Raw genomic sequence first — 21,664 nt, forward strand, 5'->3', positions numbered from 1 at the left:
AGTAGCGAAGAGAATCTGCATGCGAATGTGGATGCTTCCTAATTCTTGTTGCCTAATTATTAGTACTTTTTTTTATTGAATGTGCATCTATATTAAATGCCAAGCTTGGGATTGGGATTTTATAGTTTAATTTAAATTTAAATAACGTGAGCAAGTCTTCACTCACTGTGATTAATTATTGTTCAACTTGGAATAAATCAATTAGCTCTTGAGCTGTAAAAAGATTCACATAATGAAAGAGAATTGTAGTTTAGGAGTAAAATTATTTATAAAATTATGGAATGAAGTATATAGAAATTAAATGAATAGGGGATGGATATACAGAATTAATCAGTTCCTGTCTCCCCCCAATTCTCTATTTATTAGAAAACGCCAATAAATGAACTGGACCGCACAATTAGGCCTACGCGCAATCTCATAAATAAATTAAAAATTGTCTCAATATTTCCATTTCTTTAATTCATGGCCATTAGCCTACATATCTTATCATACAAATAAATGAATAATGTGACGGGATCAATCTGAAAAGTTCAACTATAAAATTTGTAAATATAAAATATGTTAGTGACAATCGTAACACTAATTCACTCCATGCAAGTCCAAGAAAAAGTATTGAACTACCATTTTTGATGGAGAAAGACAATAGTCCATCTGGTCCACCAAAGTATAGAAGACTAATAACATGGGGTTGGTCTTTGATCAATACACACAGCACACCCCACCCCACCCCACCAAAAATAACAAAATACTTGTATAAGCCAGCTTTGATTAAAACGTTGGATAGTAGAGTGTCGTTGTCGGTGATGGTTCATGTGGAAACCCACGAATCACAGGTGACGCTTACATTGTTCACCACACACACATACATTACAATCATACATTGTCATTATCACCCAAAAATAATATTTTCAGATCGTTATATTTAATTTTTTTTCCCCTTCCCCTTTTATATTCTTAGTACCACTACTATATTTTGCTTCTCTAATTTAGGGAATGATCAAATCGAAGTGATCATATTCATTAATTTAATTAATATTATCTGCCAAATACTAATTTTTTAGTATGAGTAGCAAATATTTGAAATATGAGATTTAATAAAGCTAATTAGTCCCCCAAATCATAAACTTTAACCCAATTTGATATTTTCCATTAATTTAAAATTTGCTCTGAAAAATTATGAATTTCATTGTCTGTGAATTTATTTCATAAAAGAATGATTTCATAAAAATAAAATATTCACTATAAAGCTTAAGTTTTTATTGTTTGATCAGCCTTAAAATTCATGGAAAATATCAAATTTCAACAAATTTGCATAGTGCTTTGATTACATATAAACATCGCACATAAGTAATTTATTTCCAACAAAATAATTTCGGTTGCTTAACCGATTTTGAACCAAAAAAAATTATTTTGAGAAAATAGGAGCACATTGTAGGTGTAACGTAACGCAACCGGGAGTCCCGGTCACTTTCCCCCACCGACACCCCGCATCTCTCACATCTGTAAATAAAATATCCAATTAAATAAATAACGGAGTATGTATGTAACTCCCTTCTCACCTCACTCCACCACCTCTAAACACACACACACACACATATATATATATATTCACATGGTCCTGCATTACTAGTTTCCAGCCAAGAGAGAGAGGCAGCGAGGAGCTTGGATGGTTACAGTGGAAAAAGCTTGTGAAGTTCGATGTTGCTATTCCTAAAAGTTACGGTAAATTACTATCTGAATTACACCTTTTAACCGATTGGTTTGCAGCAAAAAGAAATCGCTTTCGCTACTCTCGATGTACTTTTTCTCTTTTTTCTCAATTGTTTCAATTCTTAGATCTTGTCGTTTTGGAATCTGATCACTTTGCTTGGCTTATTATTTTGACTGATGCTAAATGGCCATAATGTGGTCGGCCATAAAGAGTTAATTTAGTCCATTTACATGTATAAAAAATTAGAATTATCGATATAAACTTATATGTGTGTGAATGGATTTGTGAGTTGATACTTATCTTTGCATTCCATTACGTAAAATACATTAATATCACGAATTACTGTATACGTTGAGCAACAATCAAGAAATGGCAGTAGTAATAAGTTGAGCAAAAACTACGAAAGAGCAACACTAACACGTTGAGCAACATATAATGAAGATGATATAAAAGTAAAATCAAGTAGTATTAAATCAAAATTTTGAAAAAAAATTAATTTTTTGTTATTTAATTAATTTATGGCTGGCGCCGCATAGCATTATTCTATTATTTTATCCTCAATTTTTGGTATGGGAGTGTAGTTTTTTCCTCTCTTCTTTTTAAATCCGATTAAAGCGGCATTTTGTTCTAGATTGCGTAGAGATTAAATTCTGTGGTGGTGTTATTATATTGTCCGAGAATTTTTCTTCTGTGGCGGTTGAATCTATTCGCGCAAACCGTGCATCTCGCCATGGCAGTTACTATCACTTCTTCTGCGGCATTGTAACCGTCCGCATTCATCAGTTTACTGCCGCGTTAATCCTTGTATCGAAATTGCAGATTTCTGGATACGGTAGTAAAATTCTTGTCCTCACCGTAGTTTTGTGTTTTTTTTGCTTAAACGAATTTTGCAGCAAATGTTATGTTCTATGCTAACTCGTTTGATTTTTTTTTATTCACATGTTCCATTTCCTTTATTTTGATGATTTCTTGTTGTATGGTACTCGTTTGATTAAGATATTCACATTTTAGTTCAACTCTGGCGGTCACCTATTAAGTGTAGCGGTTATCTCTCTCCTCTCTTTGTGAATCTGAAAACATTATAAGCATTAAACTGGAGTGTGTGATTTCTTATTGTTCGTCTGATCAAGCTGGAAGTCTCTCTCTCTCTCTCTGATCGTTGAATTGGAGGTTAATTTCTAAGTAGTAGCATAAAGATGATTCTTTTATTTCTTAATCGGAATGTGGATAAAAGAGTGAAATTGTTGATTTCAAGTAAAATTGAGTGGCATCAATTTAGTTCGGTGAACAAGTCTAGCCCTTGGAAAAAAAATAATCCCTAGCCTTGATTTCTTATGTGGTCTCCATTTTTGTTATGATTCAGTGATAAAGAAGACATATATACAGCATGAAGGAGACTGACAGGAGAAAGGGCCTAAACAACAAAGAGAAAACCCGTCTTGCAAGACCTGAAACGAGGGATCGGAAGCTTCCAGGAAAGAATGCTGGTAGAAACTTAAAAGAAAGAGAGGTTGAGGCCAAGCCTTCGTCTGATAAACAGAACAGAAATTTAGGAAGTGACTTAAAAAGTGGTGTCGAGCCATCAGAATCTTTCGAGAATGTGGTGATAGATTATGTCGATGACGAGTGCAGGTCAGAGGAATCACTGCATAGTACCAGAAATCTCAAAACAGATGAGAGACGAGGCAATGAGAAATTGAGTGATATCTCTAGTGATATGGATATTGTGGATGAATCTGATGCTGAGACTACTAATGATTCAGTTTCGTCTCAAGGGGATCCACAAACAGCAGATGAGGGTAAAGCAGAAAAAGTTACCCGGGTTAGAAATCTTTCATCTGGCTCTGCCCAAGCACATAGATTGAAATCTGATAGGGGAGCAAATAACCTACAAACTAAAGCATCTAAGCAAACTCCAAGGAAAGGGCCTGAAAATGGGTTATTAAAATCTGCCAAGAGTTCATCTGATAGTTTGAAAAATATGAAAGTCCATCCAAAGGCTCTTTCTGATTCCTCCGAAGGGGCTGATAGCCAACCACTTGAACAGAACAATGGAGTGGATCCCCTGGATGAGGCTTCCAGTGGTGCTCTTACTGTGTGTAGTGACGATGAAGCAGTCAATACTGAGGAAAATCGCATGCGAGAAGACAACATTGATCAAGATCAAAAGATTGAGGAAATGGAAACGAGGATCAAGAATCTTGAGAGCGAACTTAGAGAAGTTGCTGCTCTTGAAATTGCACTATATTCTGTGGTTCCCGAGCATGGTAGCTCCGCACACAAGGTGCATACACCTGCAAGACGCCTTTCTAGGCTATATATTTATGCTTGCAAACACTGGTCTCAAGATAGGCGAGCTACTGTGGCTCGAAACACAGTGTCTGGGCTTGTTTTAGTTTCTAAATCCTGCGGCAATGATGTTTCCAGGTTAGTATGACATGAAATTCTTCTGGTTAGTAAGCATGTACATAAGGAAATCTAATATATCATATACTCTCTTATTTAGGTTGACATTTTGGCTATCGAACACTGTTGTTCTACGGGAAATTATATCTCACGCATTTGGGAGTTCATGTCAATCTAATGCTTCAGCAAAATTATTCGAGTCCAATGGAGGTGACACAAAGTCATCTACAAATAAGTGGAAGAATAGTGGTGGAAACAGACAATTGAATAAGAAGGGTTTCTTGCAGTTTGTGGATGATTGGCAAGAAACAAGAACCTTCACTGCTGCCTTGGAGAAAGTCGAGTCCTGGATTTTCTCAAGGATTGTTGAGTCAATCTGGTGGCAGGTTATTTCTCTATTATCTTCACACAGTAAAACTATAGTATTTTGATTACTTGAGATAATCAATTGAAGGATTGAACATTAATCATCTCACTGGATTGCTGCCATGTTCCAATTTCAGTGTGTTTCTCCATCTAAAATGATATGTACCCTTTCATCTAAAATTTAATGCATCAAATTTTTCTTTCATATATTTTGGGCTATTAAGATTATTATCCACATTTCTATAGTCCATTTAAACTCTCTCATCTGAGATTCTAAAGTACTGTTTCTATTGGTTCAGACATTGACACCTAACATGCAATCACCTGTTGATGATTCTACCACACTCAAAGGTTTGGATAGGTTACTTGGTCCGGCACTTGGTGACCAGAAACAAGGAAGCTTTTCCATCAACCTATGGAAAAATGCCTTTCAGGATGCTTTCAGAAGACTTTGCCCTGTTCGAGCTGGGGGACATGAGTGTGGTTGCTTGCCAGTTTTGGCTAGGAAGGTGCATTGTGCTTCGTGCTACTCTTCTTTTCCGTCATTCTACCCACGTCCGTGTATAGTGTATTTTTCAGTTTCTTTTTTTAGGGATGGGGAGGGGGTGATTATCACAATATCATTGTTGTATGATATTCGAGCTGAAGCATGAGTTTTTTTTAATCAATATTTTGGCTGCATGGTGATACCACTGGAAATAACTAACCGGATATATGCATTTTATTAGGTGATGGAACTATGTATTGGCAGGCTTGATGTAGCCATGTTTAATGCTATTCTTCGTGAGTCGGCCCATGAGATCCCTACTGATCCTGTATCTGATCCAATTGTGGATTCCAAGGTTTTGCCTATTCCTGCCGGAGATTTGAGCTTTGGCTCTGGTGCACAACTTAAAAATTCTGTAAGTGCCTTGCTTTATTCTAGGCAATCATTATCATACGCATAATAGTAGAGTTGCTTGAGTAAGGTCAAGAGCTTAATCGCATACTGTATTATTTCCTTCAAGTGTTATGCTGACTGCACACTTCCTCAGGTTGGCAATTGGGGAAGATGGTTATCTGATTTTCTTGGCATGGATACTGATAGTTCTGCGCAAGATGTAAATGCTACGCTGGAGAACGATGATAAGCAAGGTACTGATAAACCAAAGAGCTTCCCACTTCTTAACGCCTTGAGTGATCTTCTAATGCTCCCCAAAGATATGCTCATGGACCACACGATAAGAATGGAGGTCAGCCGAACTAAATCTTGCTTTGTCATATCTCCATATTATGTTTGTCGTCATCTCATCCATTGTCTCATTATAGGTCTGTCCTGAAATCAGTCTCCCATTGGTTAAGCGAGTACTCTGCAACTTCTCTCCTGATGAGTTCTGTCCCGATCCTGTCCCAGGTTCTGTGCTAGAGGCGCTAAATGCTGAGGTATGCTATTATTTGCATCACATTCTTTAGCAGCTCTCTCTATTTTTCTTGTCCACAGAGAGTATTCTCTGTGAGCACACTATCCACAACAGTTGCATTCTTGTAAAAACGATGGGAAAAGGGAACTTCGTGAATACAGCTTGAGTGTTGTGAATAAGCATCGTTTAACAAATTATGGTTTAGATCGGATAAAGGCAATTTAATTTGCATGTTTTCTTATGCTTTAGATATCAATCAAGCCTTCTGAAATCATTCCGTCCTTTCTGGTGATTGAGATTTCAATATTTTGACTATGCTACTGGGGTCACTGTTTTAAAGAGTTGATTTGCATTTTACAGTCAATCATAGAGCGTAGAATATCAGGGGAATCCGCAACTAGCTTCCCTTACACTGCTGCTCCGACGGTGTACACGCCTCCCTCGTCTTCCGATGTGGCAGAGAAAGTCGCAGAGGCCGGTGCAAGCACTAAGTTCTACAGAAGTGCATCATCCGTGCAGAGAAAAGGGTACACCAGCGACGAGGAGCTGGATGAAATGGAGTCATGTTTGTCTTCTGTCGTCGACACGCTTCCTCCATCTCCCACTGCCGTAAGGGGCAATGGCAAAGGTAGCGGCAGCGAAGTAGGTGGCGATGATGGAGCCAACGCTAGGTATGATCTTCTTCGTGAGGTCTGGCAATCCGCATAGAGAAGGATGGGATATGCTTGCTTGCAAGAATTGTGTATGTATTTTCTTTTTGTTTTTTCTTTATTATGAGAAACAGGTAAATACTGGAAGAACTGAGTGAAAAATTTTACTACAGCGAAAAGCCAAAAACATTATTCATCGATTCCGTATGTATATTACGCCCCTTTTCTCACATTACACAAATGGACCCTTTTTTTGAGAAATTTTAAAAAAAGAGATTAAATTTTTTTAACTTTTTAGAATTTGAGATTATTATTTCTCTTTTTTTTCTTTTTTTTTCTCACACCAAACTTATGAATGGACCAAACTACCCCAAGTAAGATGAAACCCCAATTCTAAAACGCTATTCGCGTAGATTTGAAATCCCAATTCTAAATCATATTTATCGCTTTTAGTTGGTGGCAAAAATCAAAATAATCCATATCTTTAATATATATTCACTCCGTCCACGAAAAATAGTCTTGTGTAGTCTCATTTCAAAAAATTAAAAGTTTTTCTTTTATGCTTTATCTACTTTTTCTTCACTCCCAAATTGTACATACTTTTTCTCCATATATCTCTCATTTTACATATTTTTCTCCAATCGCTCTTACATTATCAACTTTTCATTAAAACGCGTGTCGTCCACAAATGAGACTATTTTTTTTAGGGGCGGAAGGAGTATATTATAAATTTGATACCGTTCCTTTTATCAATAATACAACAAATTTACTACTACAAGATATCGCATTTATTTTGAAATTATAAGTACATATCAAGAAAATATTTTAAAACAGTTAACTTGAGTATAATAACCAGTTGTTTTGAAGGATCCCATTTATAATATCCCATGGACCAACGTAAGGAAATGTATTCAACTCCCAAAACTGTGAGGTCTACTTCATGAACAAATCCTCGTTACCTTTTGTTTTCCCCAAGACCCCAACATTATGCAAAACTAGTATTACCCCGTACTATGCACATCACATAAGAACTTCAAATAATAAATACAAAATATAATAAATATATAAAAATAATAAGAATTCAAAGCAATATGGAGATTTAAAAAAATAGAAATGTAATTATCTTGTCTCACTCTAAACGAATGGAGTATAAATAATAAAATTAATGACGAAATTAAGAAGTGTGACTAATGATCAAAGAGTATGAGTTAATTAGAATAAGATATACAAATAAAGAAAATATGTGTGAGTAAAGATGTTTATTATCAATGCTATGCAAGTCATTAATCCAAATAAAAGGTAAATTAATATATAAATATAATAGCTTAATTTAAAAAAAATTAATTTCAAAAATATATAAAATATTAAATATATCCACATTAAATATATGAATGATTTATATCATATAAATTTAAAACTTCTTTGAGAAGTCAAGTTAGAAAATTTGTATTATCCAATAATCACACTTTAGTTAATTATTTATTTCTTCCATTTAATTTCAGACCATAGCATAACTTGATATACATGGCCAAAGACTAAATGAATTTTTTGTATTGGAAAGAATAAATTTCTTACTTCCCGCCACATATACGTATAAAAAGTAAATTATCACTTAAAATAACGATAATATTTTATGCATCTTGTTTGTTTTGAATAATGTGACAATTTACACTACTCTTTATATTAAGAAGTTATACAAACTTTAAAAGTTAGATTTAATTATATATATATATATATATATATATATATATATATATATATATATATATATATATATAGGGGCGTGATATACTACAAACTCCTTTAGTGTACAAACTACAAACTTAAATATCAGCCACAATTTATAATTAATATACGGTCTTAATATATGGGATCTTCAAATGTCAACGTTTTCCTATAAATCAGTCAGGAGAGGGTATTTTAGGGTCAAAAGAAATAAGCTGATATCATTAATTTTGTTGAGATTATGAAATCCCGTTAATTTCGTCGTTTCAACGCCCATTACTATTAACGTCTCCTCTCTTTCTTTCCCCCAATTCCACCTTTTCGACTCTTCTCTGAATTGGACCGAATCGTGTGTGGCGGAGTAATCAATTCATCGGCGGTGTTGAAGCGAGCTCTCGGTCCCGGCGACATGAGTTTTGTTCGACGTCGTGCTGAGTCAACCGAATGTGAGTTATCCGTCGAGAACCCTAGATTAAAACTGTGGTGACATTTTTTATTCCCGTGATTTTGTTGATAAAGTAGTCTGTTGAGTCAGTCGAAGGTCAGAAATCCAACGGAAAAACCCTAGTTCAAAACCGTGGTGACATTTTTTTAATTATGCAATTTTCAGTCCTCTACTATTAGACCTGTAATTCTGTTTTATTTTGGTGCAATTAACTACTTTTCCCCCTTTTAATTGACATTTAGAGTTGATTTAAGTGCGTTCTATTGAGAAACCATAACGCCCACACGGATTTTCGCTTTATAGTTCATTTTTTTTGTTTGTTTTGTTGAGAATTCCACGCGAATCACCTAGCCAACCCCCGCCCTGTTATTTTTTCTTTTGTTTTGGGGTTGGAATTGAAATCCCATTATTGTGAATTTTTTTCATAATTTTTTTGAAATTTTAGGATGAATGGGGTTGAAACACGGTGTTGACATTGAAATACTATGTAAAATATGATATTAGATGGCGTAGACATTGAAATAATATGAATTAAGTCTTTTATTTGGTGCTGTAATCGACATTACTCATTGACATTTTTTTGGGTGTTCTCATTGATCTTTTGTGGGTGCTCTCAGTGATGCATATTGACATTATGTGCTGACATGCCAGGTTGAAACATGCTGCTGACATTATCTACTAATATTTTGTCGTTGAAATATGCTGTCACCACAGAATGGAATACTAATGTTGCTGCTCTCATTGATCTTTTGCAACTTTCAGTGTTTCAATACACATGGTACATTGATATTTTTTAACAAATGACTAGTTGATATTTTTTAACAAATGACTAGTTGAAAATGCACATTAACATTTCTTAATTTGTTGTATGTGTTTTCATGCCAGAGTGACCGTTTGACTATGAGCGGTGGAATGTGTTATTGACATTATTTTTGTTTTTTTGGTTTTTTTTTTGTTGGTCTTTGAAATAATATGGTGTTGACATTGAAATTATATGGTGTTGACATTGAAATTATATGTATAATATGATGTAAGATGTCGTTGACATTGAAATAATATGAATTAAATCTTCTATTCGGTGCTGTAATTTGCATTACTCGTTGACATTTCTGTGGGTGCTCTCATTGATATTTATTGACATTTCTAGTTGAAAATTTACATTCACATTAATATTTATTAACATTTCTAGTTTTGCTGTATGTGGTCACTGACATTTGTGTAGAAATGGTTGGATGCATTTTTGTAGTCATTCTACATTTGTGTTCATTGATGAGAATGAGGAGTAGTTGATATCGCTGCATTCCCTTTGTCACTGTTGTTTACGCTGACATTACAGCTTGCCAATGGATCAGGGCTGACATGAAAGAGCTTACGTTAACCCTTGCCTTTTTTTGCAGAGGAATTTTCTCGGTTTTTATCTCAAGTCGAAGGGACTGAACGCAATGTGTGAAGTAATAATGAATGAGCAAAGAACCCGACTGTTGGACTTGCCCTGGAAGACAACCCAGGCCACTAATGACTCGGCAATATTCCTGATGAGACACAAGGGTAACCTTGACAATTTAAAGGCTATTGGTCTTCAAGGTGCTAGTGTGAGGATTCTGCAGATTTTGAGGGGGAGGTGTTGCAAGAACATGCTCCTTGCACCGTTCAACATTGCCAAAGAAAGGTTCTTGTCCTACATGAGTCATTACATCAACGTGACGCCTACTTTCATAACAGATTATGCGCGGCAAGTGAATGGCATGTTGAACAAGGCTCCCAGCAACGAGCAATGCAATCAGCCTGCCAGGAAGAGAAGCAAGATGAAATGAGTTGATTTGAAGTTGATGGTCTTTTTTTTCAAATGGTAATGGTAGTTTTTGGATATTGATATTGAGAACTTTTGGCTTGATAACCTGTCGCTCTGTTAAATGAATTACCAACATTAGGAATTTGTTTCAACTGAGTCAACTTGGTATTGGTATTCTCTCCAATTTGATTCGTTCAATGTACTTCATTTTGAACAGGTTTCATTATGACATGGTGTTGCTATTGCTATAAACATTGAGTGACCTTGTTGACATTTGTTACTGTTGTTGCTATAATTGGTCTACATATTGACATTCTGTGTTGAGGGTTTGATTATAGGAAAAAATCCATGTTGAGAAAAAATTTAGAGAAACAACATATTACAATAATATATTGACATTGTTGACATTTATTAACCTTGTTGACATTTGATGCTGTTGTTGACATTGCTTAACTTGGTCCCACATATTGACATTCAGTGGAGGGTTTGATTATAGGAAAAAAACCTTGTTGACTTTCATTCTAGGGAAACAACATAATTAAATAATATGTTGACATTGGAGTGAAATGAGGATGTATGTAACTGCTTGCAAAAAACGATTTCCATATACACCCCCCGCTGACATAAATTGTATTGCCCGGTGACATCGAATTTGTAACCTCCTAACAGCCGTAGATTAGTTACAAAGATGGTGTGTGATTACAGTTTGTAGTTTGCATTATAAATGGGAGTTTGTATTTGATCACACCTATATATAGGCGTGTGATAAACTACAAACCATCTATAATACAAACTATACAAACTTTAATCTACTCACTTAATACAATTAATCAACGGTTAATATAAGAGATTTTTCTAATGTCAACATTTCCTACAAATCTGTACACTCCGTTGACATCGAACAATCAGAATTTGTACACCCCCGTTGACAGAATTTGTACACTCCGTTGACATCAGCCCCCGTTGACAGATTTTGTACACTCCGTTGACATCAGTCCCCCCGTTGACAGAATTTGTACACTCCGTTGACATCAGCCCCTGTTGACATCAGCCCCCGTCGACAGAATTTGTACACTCTGTTGACATCAGTTTGTAGTTTGTATTATAGATAGGAGTTTGTATTTGATCACACCTCTCTCTCTATATATATATATAATTTCATCTTATTCCATAATTTAATCTATAAATTTAGTAGTATTATTTAATTAATTAGAGGTGAATTAAAATATAAGAATTAAAAACTTTAATTGAGTAAATATAGGATGAAAATTGTAAACATTACATATTTGTGTTGTCGTTTAGCTTGTGAATTAATTCGGAGAAAAAGTATTGCAATAAAGGATTAAATCTAAATTTTAACTTAAATGAACGGAGGATAAATTAAACTCTCTATTACATTTTAAACCCAAATATAAGGCTAATTAATATATAAATTTAATAATTTAATCATAAAAAATAATTAATGGTATTGCTCTATTTAAATGTGTTTTAAAACTTCTTCAAGAAGCTAGCATTTTATTGGATCATTATTTGTCCAATTGTTTTTGCCTTCAAAAATTGTTTTTGGATTGAAGCCACTCCATCTTTCTATTTTTCCTCCAAAAAGGATATCAAAGTTTTTTCACCCAACTTGCACTTTAGATTAGGATAGATGCTATCTTTTGCACTATTGTTCACTGACAATCAAGACATAGAGAAATGCATAAATACATAGAAATTGTCCATGTTTCGATCATCTGCTACAACTCATAACAGCTGCTTAAAGTCTGTATTTTATAAAGAAATGAATTCCACCAAAAACCAAAGCCCCCGTATTATCATGGTTAAGCTATGGCCAAAAAAACTCACAACAAAAAGCTTCTTCATATACTTGTGCACCACTCAAGCCACACCACACTCACTTCCATCCAAAACAAAACTTCTCAAAACTTCATACAACTAGTTCCCCTTTCCTAAGAGGTTTCATCCGAGCTCCCTGAGAAGTTGCACACCACCAATGGCCTCCCACCCCACCTTATGGTCAAGCTGAAGGAGGCTTTTGACAAATCCGTCGAAAACAATTGAAGCCTGATCTGCTCATTTTCGATTTCCTTCAGCCATGGCCCCCTCTGCTTGCCGAAGCTGAAAACATCCCATCTTTTATTCATCACTAGTAGCTCTGTCATGTTCCACCACTTCAAGAATCCAGACACTGAGTTCCCTTACAAGAACATCAGGTTTCATGACTACACGCGAGTCTCGTTTCATGGATGAGTTGTTGGCGAATGCTAGGGACTGTAAAGAGAGAGAGAGAAGGGCTCTGTAGGAGTTAACAAGTCTTGCAAGATTGTTCTAATCAAGGGGTTTAGAGGTATTGAAGGGAGATACATTGATTATGTGTCTGGTTTGACTGGAAAGAGGTTTGTTCCTGTTGGCCCTCTTGTTCAAAAGCCCTCTATAGATGATGCTGGGAACTCAGAGGTGCTGTCGTGGCTGGACAAGAAAGAGGCGAAATCGACGGTCTTTGTCTCATTCGGGAGTGAGTACTTCCTTAGTAAGGAAGACATGGATGGGATTGCTCTTGGCTTGCTGCTATCCAAAGTTAACTTTATTTGGGTTGTGAGGTTTCCGGAAGGTGTCATGCGCAATGGTTGTCTTGAAAAGAAGTTTCCAGAAGGATTTCTTGCAAAGGTTGTTGATAGGGGTAAGATTATAGAAGGTTGGGCGCCACAGAAAAGTCCTAGTACATGGAAATGTGGAAGGGCTTGTTGGCCACTGCGGTTGGAACTCTGTGATGGAGAGCTTGAAGTTTGGAGTTCCTATCATCGCGGTACCAATGCATCTGGACCAGCCCATTAATGCTAGGCTAGTCGAGGAGGTTAGTTTGGGGACGGAGGTGTTGAGAGACAGAGATGGGAGGCTGAATGCAGAAACCGCTGCTGCAGTCATCAATCATGTCGTGGTGGAAGATGGTGGTGGTGATGTGAGGGGGAAGGCTGATGATATTAAAACGAAGCTCAACCAATATAAAGCTATTTGATCATACTAAATTAGCATATTGGTTGTAGTGGTGTTTTGCTTATTGTGTTGCTCTGTCTATTTAATGCAGAGACACACTACATAAATTATATAATAACTAGCAATATTGATGCTAAAGTTATGTCAAAGTTCTTTATATATAATTATGCATAGGCAGACAAGATTATATTACATTGATCAGAAAAGATCAAACCAAAATACAAGCTTCCCTTGTTTCAAAACATTGACAGAATGAGGATGTGAACACAGGTTCAGACAGGAACTGAACTAAGCAACATCAGCAGACAACTCCAAACCTTGAAAAGTAGTGGTTTCAAGTGACTGGAGTGCTTTGACAACTTCAGCCATTGATGGCCTCTTCTCCGGCATCACACAAGTGCAACGTAGCCCAATTTCTAGGGCTTCGAGCATCTGCTGCAAATGCTGGGAGGATCTTGAGATATTGGGATCAAGAACTTTGAGGGAGCCATTGGTTATGTTGATCTTTCTTCTTACCCACTTCACAACGTCAAGTGTAGGATCCTCCGGTTCCGTTTCTACTGCTAGTCGACCTGTTAGGAGCTCTAACAGGACGACACCAAAGCTGTATGTGTCAATCTGCTCCGTGGCCTTCTTTGTGTGACCATATTCTGCTCAATACAATATGAGAAAAAATCAGCCAACAACGTAAAACCAAAAGCCAGCATCTAAGAGAATTGCTTAATACCTGGTGCCAAATAGCAGGATGTTGCAGGTTCTGAAGAAACTACTGACTGAAATACGTTCTCTCCGATGATCCTGTCCAAGGAAAAATCCGTGAGCTTTGGCTGGAAATCAGCATCAAGAAGCACGTTGTTCGACTTCAAATTTCTATGCAGCAAATGTGGGAGGTAATCCTTGTGAAGATAAACCAGTCCTTGAGCAATGCCGATGGCAATCTTGAGCCTCAAACTCCATGGAAAATCGAGGTCGGGTTTTCCAAGAAGATCACCGAGGCTTCCCTTTGGCAGGTACTCATATATCAAGAATATGGAATCATCAGAGTGGCAGAAACCAAGAATCTTCACAATGTTTTTGTGTCTGATCTTTGCTAGAGTCTTGACCTCATTTTGCAGAGCTTTTGAAGACTGGCTGGCAAAATTCAGTATCTTCTTCACAGCAACAAGCTCACCACTTGGTAAGGTGATAACATAGACCCTCCCGATATCCCCACCACCACCACGGGCTGTCTTCTCATCCATCGACAAAAGCAAGTCGTGCTCAGTGACTCTAAGTGGGTAAAAGAACACTGATCTCCACATCCCTAACTGAGCTCTCTGCTTGTGCGACCTCATTAGATAGAATCCAAACGCCAAGACTAAAAGGGCAAAAGCTAGGGTTATAATAACTAAAGCACAGGTCAGTTTAGCGAAGCTGGATGGTTTGAGCTTTGGCTTGTCATCACCTAAACAACCATGGGGAAGCCCCGGCCCACATAACCCGGCGTTTCCCTCTAAATACGAGGCTGGCAGGCCTGAAATCAACGAGGCCGGAACTCTGCCAGATAGCTTGTTGAAAGACACATTAAAGAGAGCAAGCTTGAGCTTTTCAAGCTCATGAGGAATTAAACCAGTCAGATTGTTTTCAGAAAGATCCAGGTATGTTAGCACAGGAAGATCAGCCAGAGATTCAGGGATCTCACCTACAAAACTGTTGCTCGCCAAAGACAACGACACCAGCTTCCTACAGTTTTTCACCTCCGGAATCCTCCCGGAGAGAGAGTTGTGGGAGAGGTTGATGATGCTCATGACAGGCGAATCACAGAAATTCGGAGGGAGATCTCCATACAAACGATTCAATGAGGCAGAGAATCTGTACAAGCTTCGAACTCTGCCAACGCCCTGAGGAAACCGGCTGGTAAAACTGTTGTTATCGATCTGAACATGCTCAAGCTGAGCAGCTTGTGAGATCGAATCAGGGATTTCACCACTAAACATATTGTTTTCAGCTCTGATGAGCTTGATTTTAGGCAGTGACCACAACCAAGAAGGAAAGTTTCCACTAAAACCATTGTTATGAACCTCAAACCTCTCAAGATTCTTGCATTCACTGATCAAATCATTTGGCACCAATCCATTAAAGAAATTTGTGTGCAAACTCAAACTCACGAGACCCTTAGCTTCACAAACCCCATCAGGAAATGGCCCAGAAAGCTTGTTTTGTGAAACATCAAAAGAAACTAAATTTGGGAGTAACAACTCAATCTGAGGCAAAACACCAGTGAGATTATTTTGAGAAAGGTCTAAAACCATCAAACTCTTCAACCCACTAAAAAGATCTGGTATTTCACCATAAAAACCAGAGCTTTGCAACGAAAGCTGCTCAAGTTTACTTAGCTCACCAATAGCAACAGGAATTTGACTAACCAAGAATGTATTATGTGACAAATCAAGAACCACAAGCTCACTAAAATTCTCAAAAACCACAGGAACACTACCTGAGAGCAAGTTGCTGCCCAAGTCAAGAACTCTAAGCTGTTGCAGCAAGCCAATATTTGCTGGGATTTCTCCCTCAATGTGATTTCTGCTGAAATCCAGAATCTCCAAAGTCTTAAACTGAGAAATTTGCTGTGGGATTGTGCCCCAAATGAGATTGTCACTGACATTCAAAGTTACCAAAGACTCACATTCAGAGAGGTGGAGTGGGATAGGCTGGTTAAAGAAGTTATTAGCAAGATTGAGATGAGCAAGGCTAGGAAGGTTGCATATGGAAGCAGAGATTTCACCAGAAAGATTCGAGCTTTGAAGATTGAGAGAAGTAACCAGAAATGGAGCTGCATTTGTGCAAGAAACCCCAGTCCAGTTACAATGGTGAAGTGATGAAGCGTTGGACCAGCCAGATAGAATGTTCAAAGGGTCATCAATGGAGTTCTTGAACTGGAGCAAGATTTCTGGCTCAGAAACTGCTGAGGTGAGAAGAAGAAGTGAGAATGATAGTGAGAGAAAGAGATAGTGGGTGCAGGCGGTGGCCATTGGAAATTGGAGGGGAGAGAGTGAGTGAGGGTTTGGTGCTACTTCGCTTAAGGGATTTCAGATTTTTTTTTCATTACAGTAGTGTTTGGAATGTTTCAATGTTGGTATAGAGATTTGCGGGAGAGAATGCAATTAATATATGGAGATAGGAATACTGAGATTTGAGAACGAATGAATTGTTGTTTTCAACCGCACCTAGTCAACATAAAGCTAATACAGCTTGGAGTTGGACCCTTTTTGAAGGCTACGAAGTCAATGGAGACAAGAAACAAAGATTAGCAAAATTTAACTTATTTTGTTTGATTACTAGATATAACTACAATCATCATATTGTAAAATTAACTAAATTTCAAAGGTTTTGGAATCATGACCAATTTAATAAGGATGACAGCTCAAACAAAAAAAAGGTCGAGCATCCAAGGATGTGTGTCTGAGAAAGAGAACTTTCATAAATAGAGGTTTGGCTTTGGCGCATGGATTTCAGAAAGGAAGCTATGTTTTCTAATTTTGCAGAAATAAACGGTGGTTTGCTTTGACATTATATTTCTCAAAATAAGGAATCCAATGCGACATCTAGTCATACAAATTTAGGGATTTTGTTCTTGTTCCGTGTCTATAGGATTTGACCTTACACCAACCTATAATAGTATTATTGATTTATTTCATGAAAAATCCGTGATTTTTTTGACTTTCAGAAATGAACTTTCTACTACTATTAAATTTCGCAATTTTGCATCTATGTCAAGGGCATATAATGATATAAGCATATCTGTTGATTTTATGCAAATTCAAGAAATACTTGATTATGCTCAAACTAAAAGAATAGTTTGAAAATGAGATGCAATATAGAAAAGCTCGGAGGGGACTTATAGGTAGTAAGGAAAGCAATTAAATAGATCATCAAAAGAAATTACTGTTACCAAATTTATTCAAATTCGGGCAAAAACGAATTTGTGAATAAGCAAGAAAAATTACGAAATACTAATAGTAATTAAAAAACGGCTCAAAAATAAAGTGAAAATAAAATAAAATAATTAACAGTCTTGTGACAGAAATGTGATTAAAAGACGAGCTATATTATTGCGTATCCGTGAATTCCTCTAGCTTCTTCACGTAAAGACAACATACACTTGATTTATTTATTTATTTATTAACTTTTTGTTTGATGTTATTTATTTATTTATTAACTTTTTGTTTGATGTCCCAAGTAAGATGATCTTTTTCTTGGGCGTCATGAGAATTTATATAATTTTATTTTATGTATAAATTATACTCCCTCCGTCTCGAGTTACTCGCTCATTTCCTTTTCGGCACGGAGATTAAGGAATGAGTGTATAGGAAAGTAAAAAATGACGGCTGTAGGTGAAAATTTATACTAAAAATGGAAAGAGTGCAAGTAACTTGAGACGCCCAAAAAGGAAATACGTGCAAGTAGTGCGGGACGGAGGGAGTAGATAATAAAGTAAGAGATAAAATAAAATAGAGATAAAAGTGTGTTTATTTATAGTAATATGTCATCTATGTTGGGACAAACAAAAAAACGAAAGTGGGTTATCTTTAGTGAGACGGAGGAAATATACATGTAAAACACAAAGCTATCACAAATTAATTAACATGATAAGAAATAAATATATCAGATGCAAAATGATATTTGAAACGTACGCGACAACAAATCTACAAACCTTACCAACAAGTGAAATTCATAATACTCCTTATACTATGTTTGCTTTGACGTAATACTAAAAAAATTCAGGTAATTACGAAAATTCCCATGAACATGGTATAATCTTGAACTCAAGGTAGACTGCTATAATTTCATACTCAAAACATTTCTCTTCGATTATAAAACTTCTATACCCTCAATGTAACAGTTCGATCCTTAAATTGATAGTTGTAATTCCACATGCCAACACAAATCTTTATAGTGTGTTTCATCCTTACACACTCTATCTGAAAAACTTCTTAGGAGTCCCTCCCTCTCTCACATTTTTTCTAAAAAACTAACCAGGATAACTCAATTTAGACTTGCGTCAAGTTAATTACAGGCTTAATCTTAAAGTTCTTACGAGATGAGCGACAAAAAAAAAGATGATATCTTGTTAGTATAAGTAGCATCTATCAAATATGCGAAACTATAATTGAATATGCATTCACATACCTATATATTCTCGGAGTTCCTCTATTTATTGTGTGTTTCAATTCATTCATACACCCTTCCATTTAGATTCAATAGAAGTTGTTGGGTTACAAACTCATCCTATATCGGATGAGGGAGGAAAGTTGGAAGATGAGTTGGAAGGTGTATATAATTCCTGTCCAACCCCAATTAGTTTGAGGCCTTTTGGGAGTGACCCAAAAACAAATCCGTGTGGGCTTGACTCAAAGCGGACAATATCAAACTAATGTTGCAGTCGACGATCCTAACAAGTGGTATCAGAGCCCAGGTGGCTATGAGTCGTGCCTGGATGAGCCCCGGTTAGGGTCGGTCCCTGAAGGACTCAGAGTTAGAGTCGGGCCCAGGATGACCCAGGGGCCAGGGCTGGAACGACCCATGTTCGTGTCGACAGCGTTCCCAATGTGGTCTCGGTTTAAGGGGAGGTTTGTTGGGTTACAAACCAGTCCCACATCGGATGAGAGAGAGAAGTTGGAAGGTGTATATAATTCCTGTCCAACCCCAATTAGTTTGAGGCCTTTTGGGAGTGATCCAAAAACAAATCCGTGCGGCTTGACCCAAAGCGGACAATATCAAACTAATGTTGCAGTCGACGGTCCTAACAAGTGGTATCAGAGCCAGGTGGTTTTGGGTCGTGCCTGGATGAGCTTCGGTTAGGGTTGGGCCCTAAAGGACTCGAGGTAGAGTCGTGCCAGTAGACCCAGGGGCCAGGGCTGGAACGACCCATGTTCGTGTCGATTGCATTCCCGATGTGGTCTCGGTTTGAGGGGAGGTTTGTTGGGTTACAAACCCATCCTACATCGGATGAGGGAGGAAAGTTGGAAGGTGAGTTGGAAGGTGTATATAATTCATGTCTAACCCCAATTAGTTTGAGGCCTTTTGGGAGTGACCCAAAAACAAATCCGTGCGGCTTGACCCAAAACGGGCAATATCAAACTAATGTTGCAGTCGACGGTGCTAACAGAAGTAACAAATTGTGGGTGCCTATTCACCACTTAACATTCACTCTTTAAGAGTTGCTCTTTGTCCTTACCACTGATGATAGTTTCCTACTTTTACCAAAGACCCAAGACATATTACATGATTACATCCAATTTGAAGGTAAACTAATTGATATGGCCAATGTATACACAAAATATAATATTCATAATTTAGATATTTCATATTTTATCCACAAGTTTAATATAGAGTGAATATGACAGGAGTGTATTATGAAGATATAGATAGATCTACTATTATCCAGACAAATACACTACTCTTCACTTCACCGATAATTTTATCTCATACTATTATATCATCCCTCCCCTCTATTTAGAGAGACAAAAGTCAAACAATACGAAATTACTTCTCTTATTGATTAGTATTGAATGAAGTGATAGTTTTATTTATGTGAAAAGAAAAATGGAGAAGACAAAAAACACGTAACTTTAATATTGCTATCTTTATTGACAATGCCATGCGTTATAGGCTACAATTATGAATTAATTGAACACTGCATATATGTAGGGTAGTGCAACTTATATGTAGCAACAAAATTCATAATTAAGAAAGATGCAGTGAATTTTATGGTTTGCTTTTTATCATTAATTTTCTGACTACTTTCATTTAGTAGCATTATCGCACCCTATGATTGATTCCACATGAAAATCTGGCAAATAATTACTTACAAATATCATTATTGTTCAGCAGAACATATTTGTAAATTGTTTCACTGTGAATAAAATAACTACAGGGCATATGATTAATTCTCTTGTGAATGTTACAATATAAACTAGCAATATTCAATTTAGAAAAAGCTATCTTTTTTGTGTTTCTTTTATGTCTCATTGAAATCATTTAGTCGGTGGAATGTGAATTTGTGAAAGTCATGTATCCATTTGTCCGTATAAATAGTCTTCTTTTAATAGACCACATGAATTTTAATATAAAATTAGTAAATATAGATTGGAGAAAGTGAGCAAAGTAGAAAAAAAAAGATTAAGTAGATGAGATGAATATAAAAATAGGTAAAGTAGGATAATTAATCATGAAAAGCTTGTATTTTTTGACATGAGACTGATTTTAGTGAATGGATTAAAATGAAAAGATGAGACTATTTTTTGTAGAACAAGAAAGAAGTATATGACATGAAACTAAACAACCAAAGTTGAATAAGTGAATCTTCTGTGCTCAAACAAGGGTTAATATCAGCAAAAAAACTCTAGAAATCATGAGCATCCACAATGGGGGCCGCCCTATAGGGCGCCCTATGCTCCGTCACATCACCATTCTATCCTCCTACCTTGCACCTGCAGTGGGACGCCCTAAAGTCCACTCTATAGTTTTCACTACTATTTTATTAATTAATTTTATGTTTTCAAATATGTCATGCAAAATAATAAAAAAAAAACACCACGATTTAAAGGCAAATCCTACACTACATGATTAAAAAAAAAGTTACTAAAGTTAGAAATAAAAAACAAGTTCACTACAGATAAAAATGGCATACTCTACATCATTCCCAATTTGCGGCGCAGATCATCGATCATCCACTTGAAGTATTCGGCTTCGCCCGGGTCCTCGCACTGCCTGAGGGCGTGGTCCGTGTCCAACAACGTCCTCCGGTTGGCGGCCGCCACCAACTCCGCGTAGGCATGTCCCGTAGCCGAAGTCGGGGCCGGGGTCGGGGCGGGGGCTTGTGAGGATGTCGTCTTCGCCTTGCCCTTGTTCTTGGCAGCCTTGCTGCCAATGAGACGCCGGGAGAACATCGGTGTGCCGGAACTCTCATCCTAGTACATCGGCTGGTTGAGGTCCATCGGAGGTGCGCTGCTGTCGCTGCTCGTATAATCACCGGCGGCGGTGTTCTTCGTCCTCTTCGCCGCAGCCGATAGGGGCAGAATCCCTCCTTGGAACTTCTGTTTGTCCTTTAAGAGGAGCCAGGAGTTGTAATGCTTGAAATCGTCGTACAATGAAATGTACGACGCAAGTGCTCTATTGAGCACATCAGTC

The 21,664-nt window shown here is 37.0% G+C and overlaps 2 protein-coding genes and 1 pseudogene across 4 annotated transcripts; 2 read left to right on the forward strand and 1 right to left on the reverse strand.

Moving 5' to 3' along the window:
• The first annotated feature begins 1,553 nt into the window (after positions 1 to 1,553).
• LOC121798716 lies at positions 1,554 to 6,733 on the forward strand. 3 transcript variants are annotated; one of them, XM_042197855.1, is made up of 8 exons: positions 1,554 to 1,722; positions 3,075 to 4,138; positions 4,218 to 4,503; positions 4,783 to 4,992; positions 5,212 to 5,385; positions 5,518 to 5,715; positions 5,792 to 5,905; positions 6,244 to 6,733. In XM_042197855.1, the coding sequence occupies exons 2-8, from the start codon at positions 3,099 to 3,101 to the stop codon at positions 6,589 to 6,591; spliced, it is 2,370 nt and encodes a 789-aa protein (XP_042053789.1). In that variant the 5' UTR covers positions 1,554 to 1,722; positions 3,075 to 3,098; the 3' UTR covers positions 6,592 to 6,733. The 3 variants fall into 3 exon arrangements, with proteins under 3 accessions (XP_042053789.1, XP_042053791.1, XP_042053790.1); XM_042197857.1 differs by having other exon boundaries at positions 1,554 to 1,716; XM_042197856.1 differs by lacking the exon at positions 1,554 to 1,722 and adding an exon at positions 2,214 to 2,543.
• A 5,545-nt stretch (positions 6,734 to 12,278) lies between these two features.
• Positions 12,279 to 20,187, forward strand: LOC121800698 (annotated as a pseudogene).
• Positions 13,632 to 16,900, reverse strand: LOC121798718 (probably inactive leucine-rich repeat receptor-like protein kinase At5g06940). Its single transcript, XM_042197858.1, has 2 exons — positions 14,220 to 16,900; positions 13,632 to 14,142 (listed from the first exon to the last, which is right to left on the reverse strand). Exons 1-2 carry the CDS (start codon positions 16,501 to 16,503, stop codon positions 13,781 to 13,783), a joined length of 2,646 nt encoding a protein of 881 aa, XP_042053792.1. The 5' UTR covers positions 16,504 to 16,900; the 3' UTR covers positions 13,632 to 13,780.
• Positions 20,188 to 21,664: the final 1,477 nt, after the last annotated feature.

Source organism: Salvia splendens, chromosome 4, assembly GCF_004379255.2.
Source record: "Salvia splendens isolate huo1 chromosome 4, SspV2, whole genome shotgun sequence".
NCBI classification, from domain to species: Eukaryota; Viridiplantae; Streptophyta; class Magnoliopsida; order Lamiales; family Lamiaceae; genus Salvia; species Salvia splendens.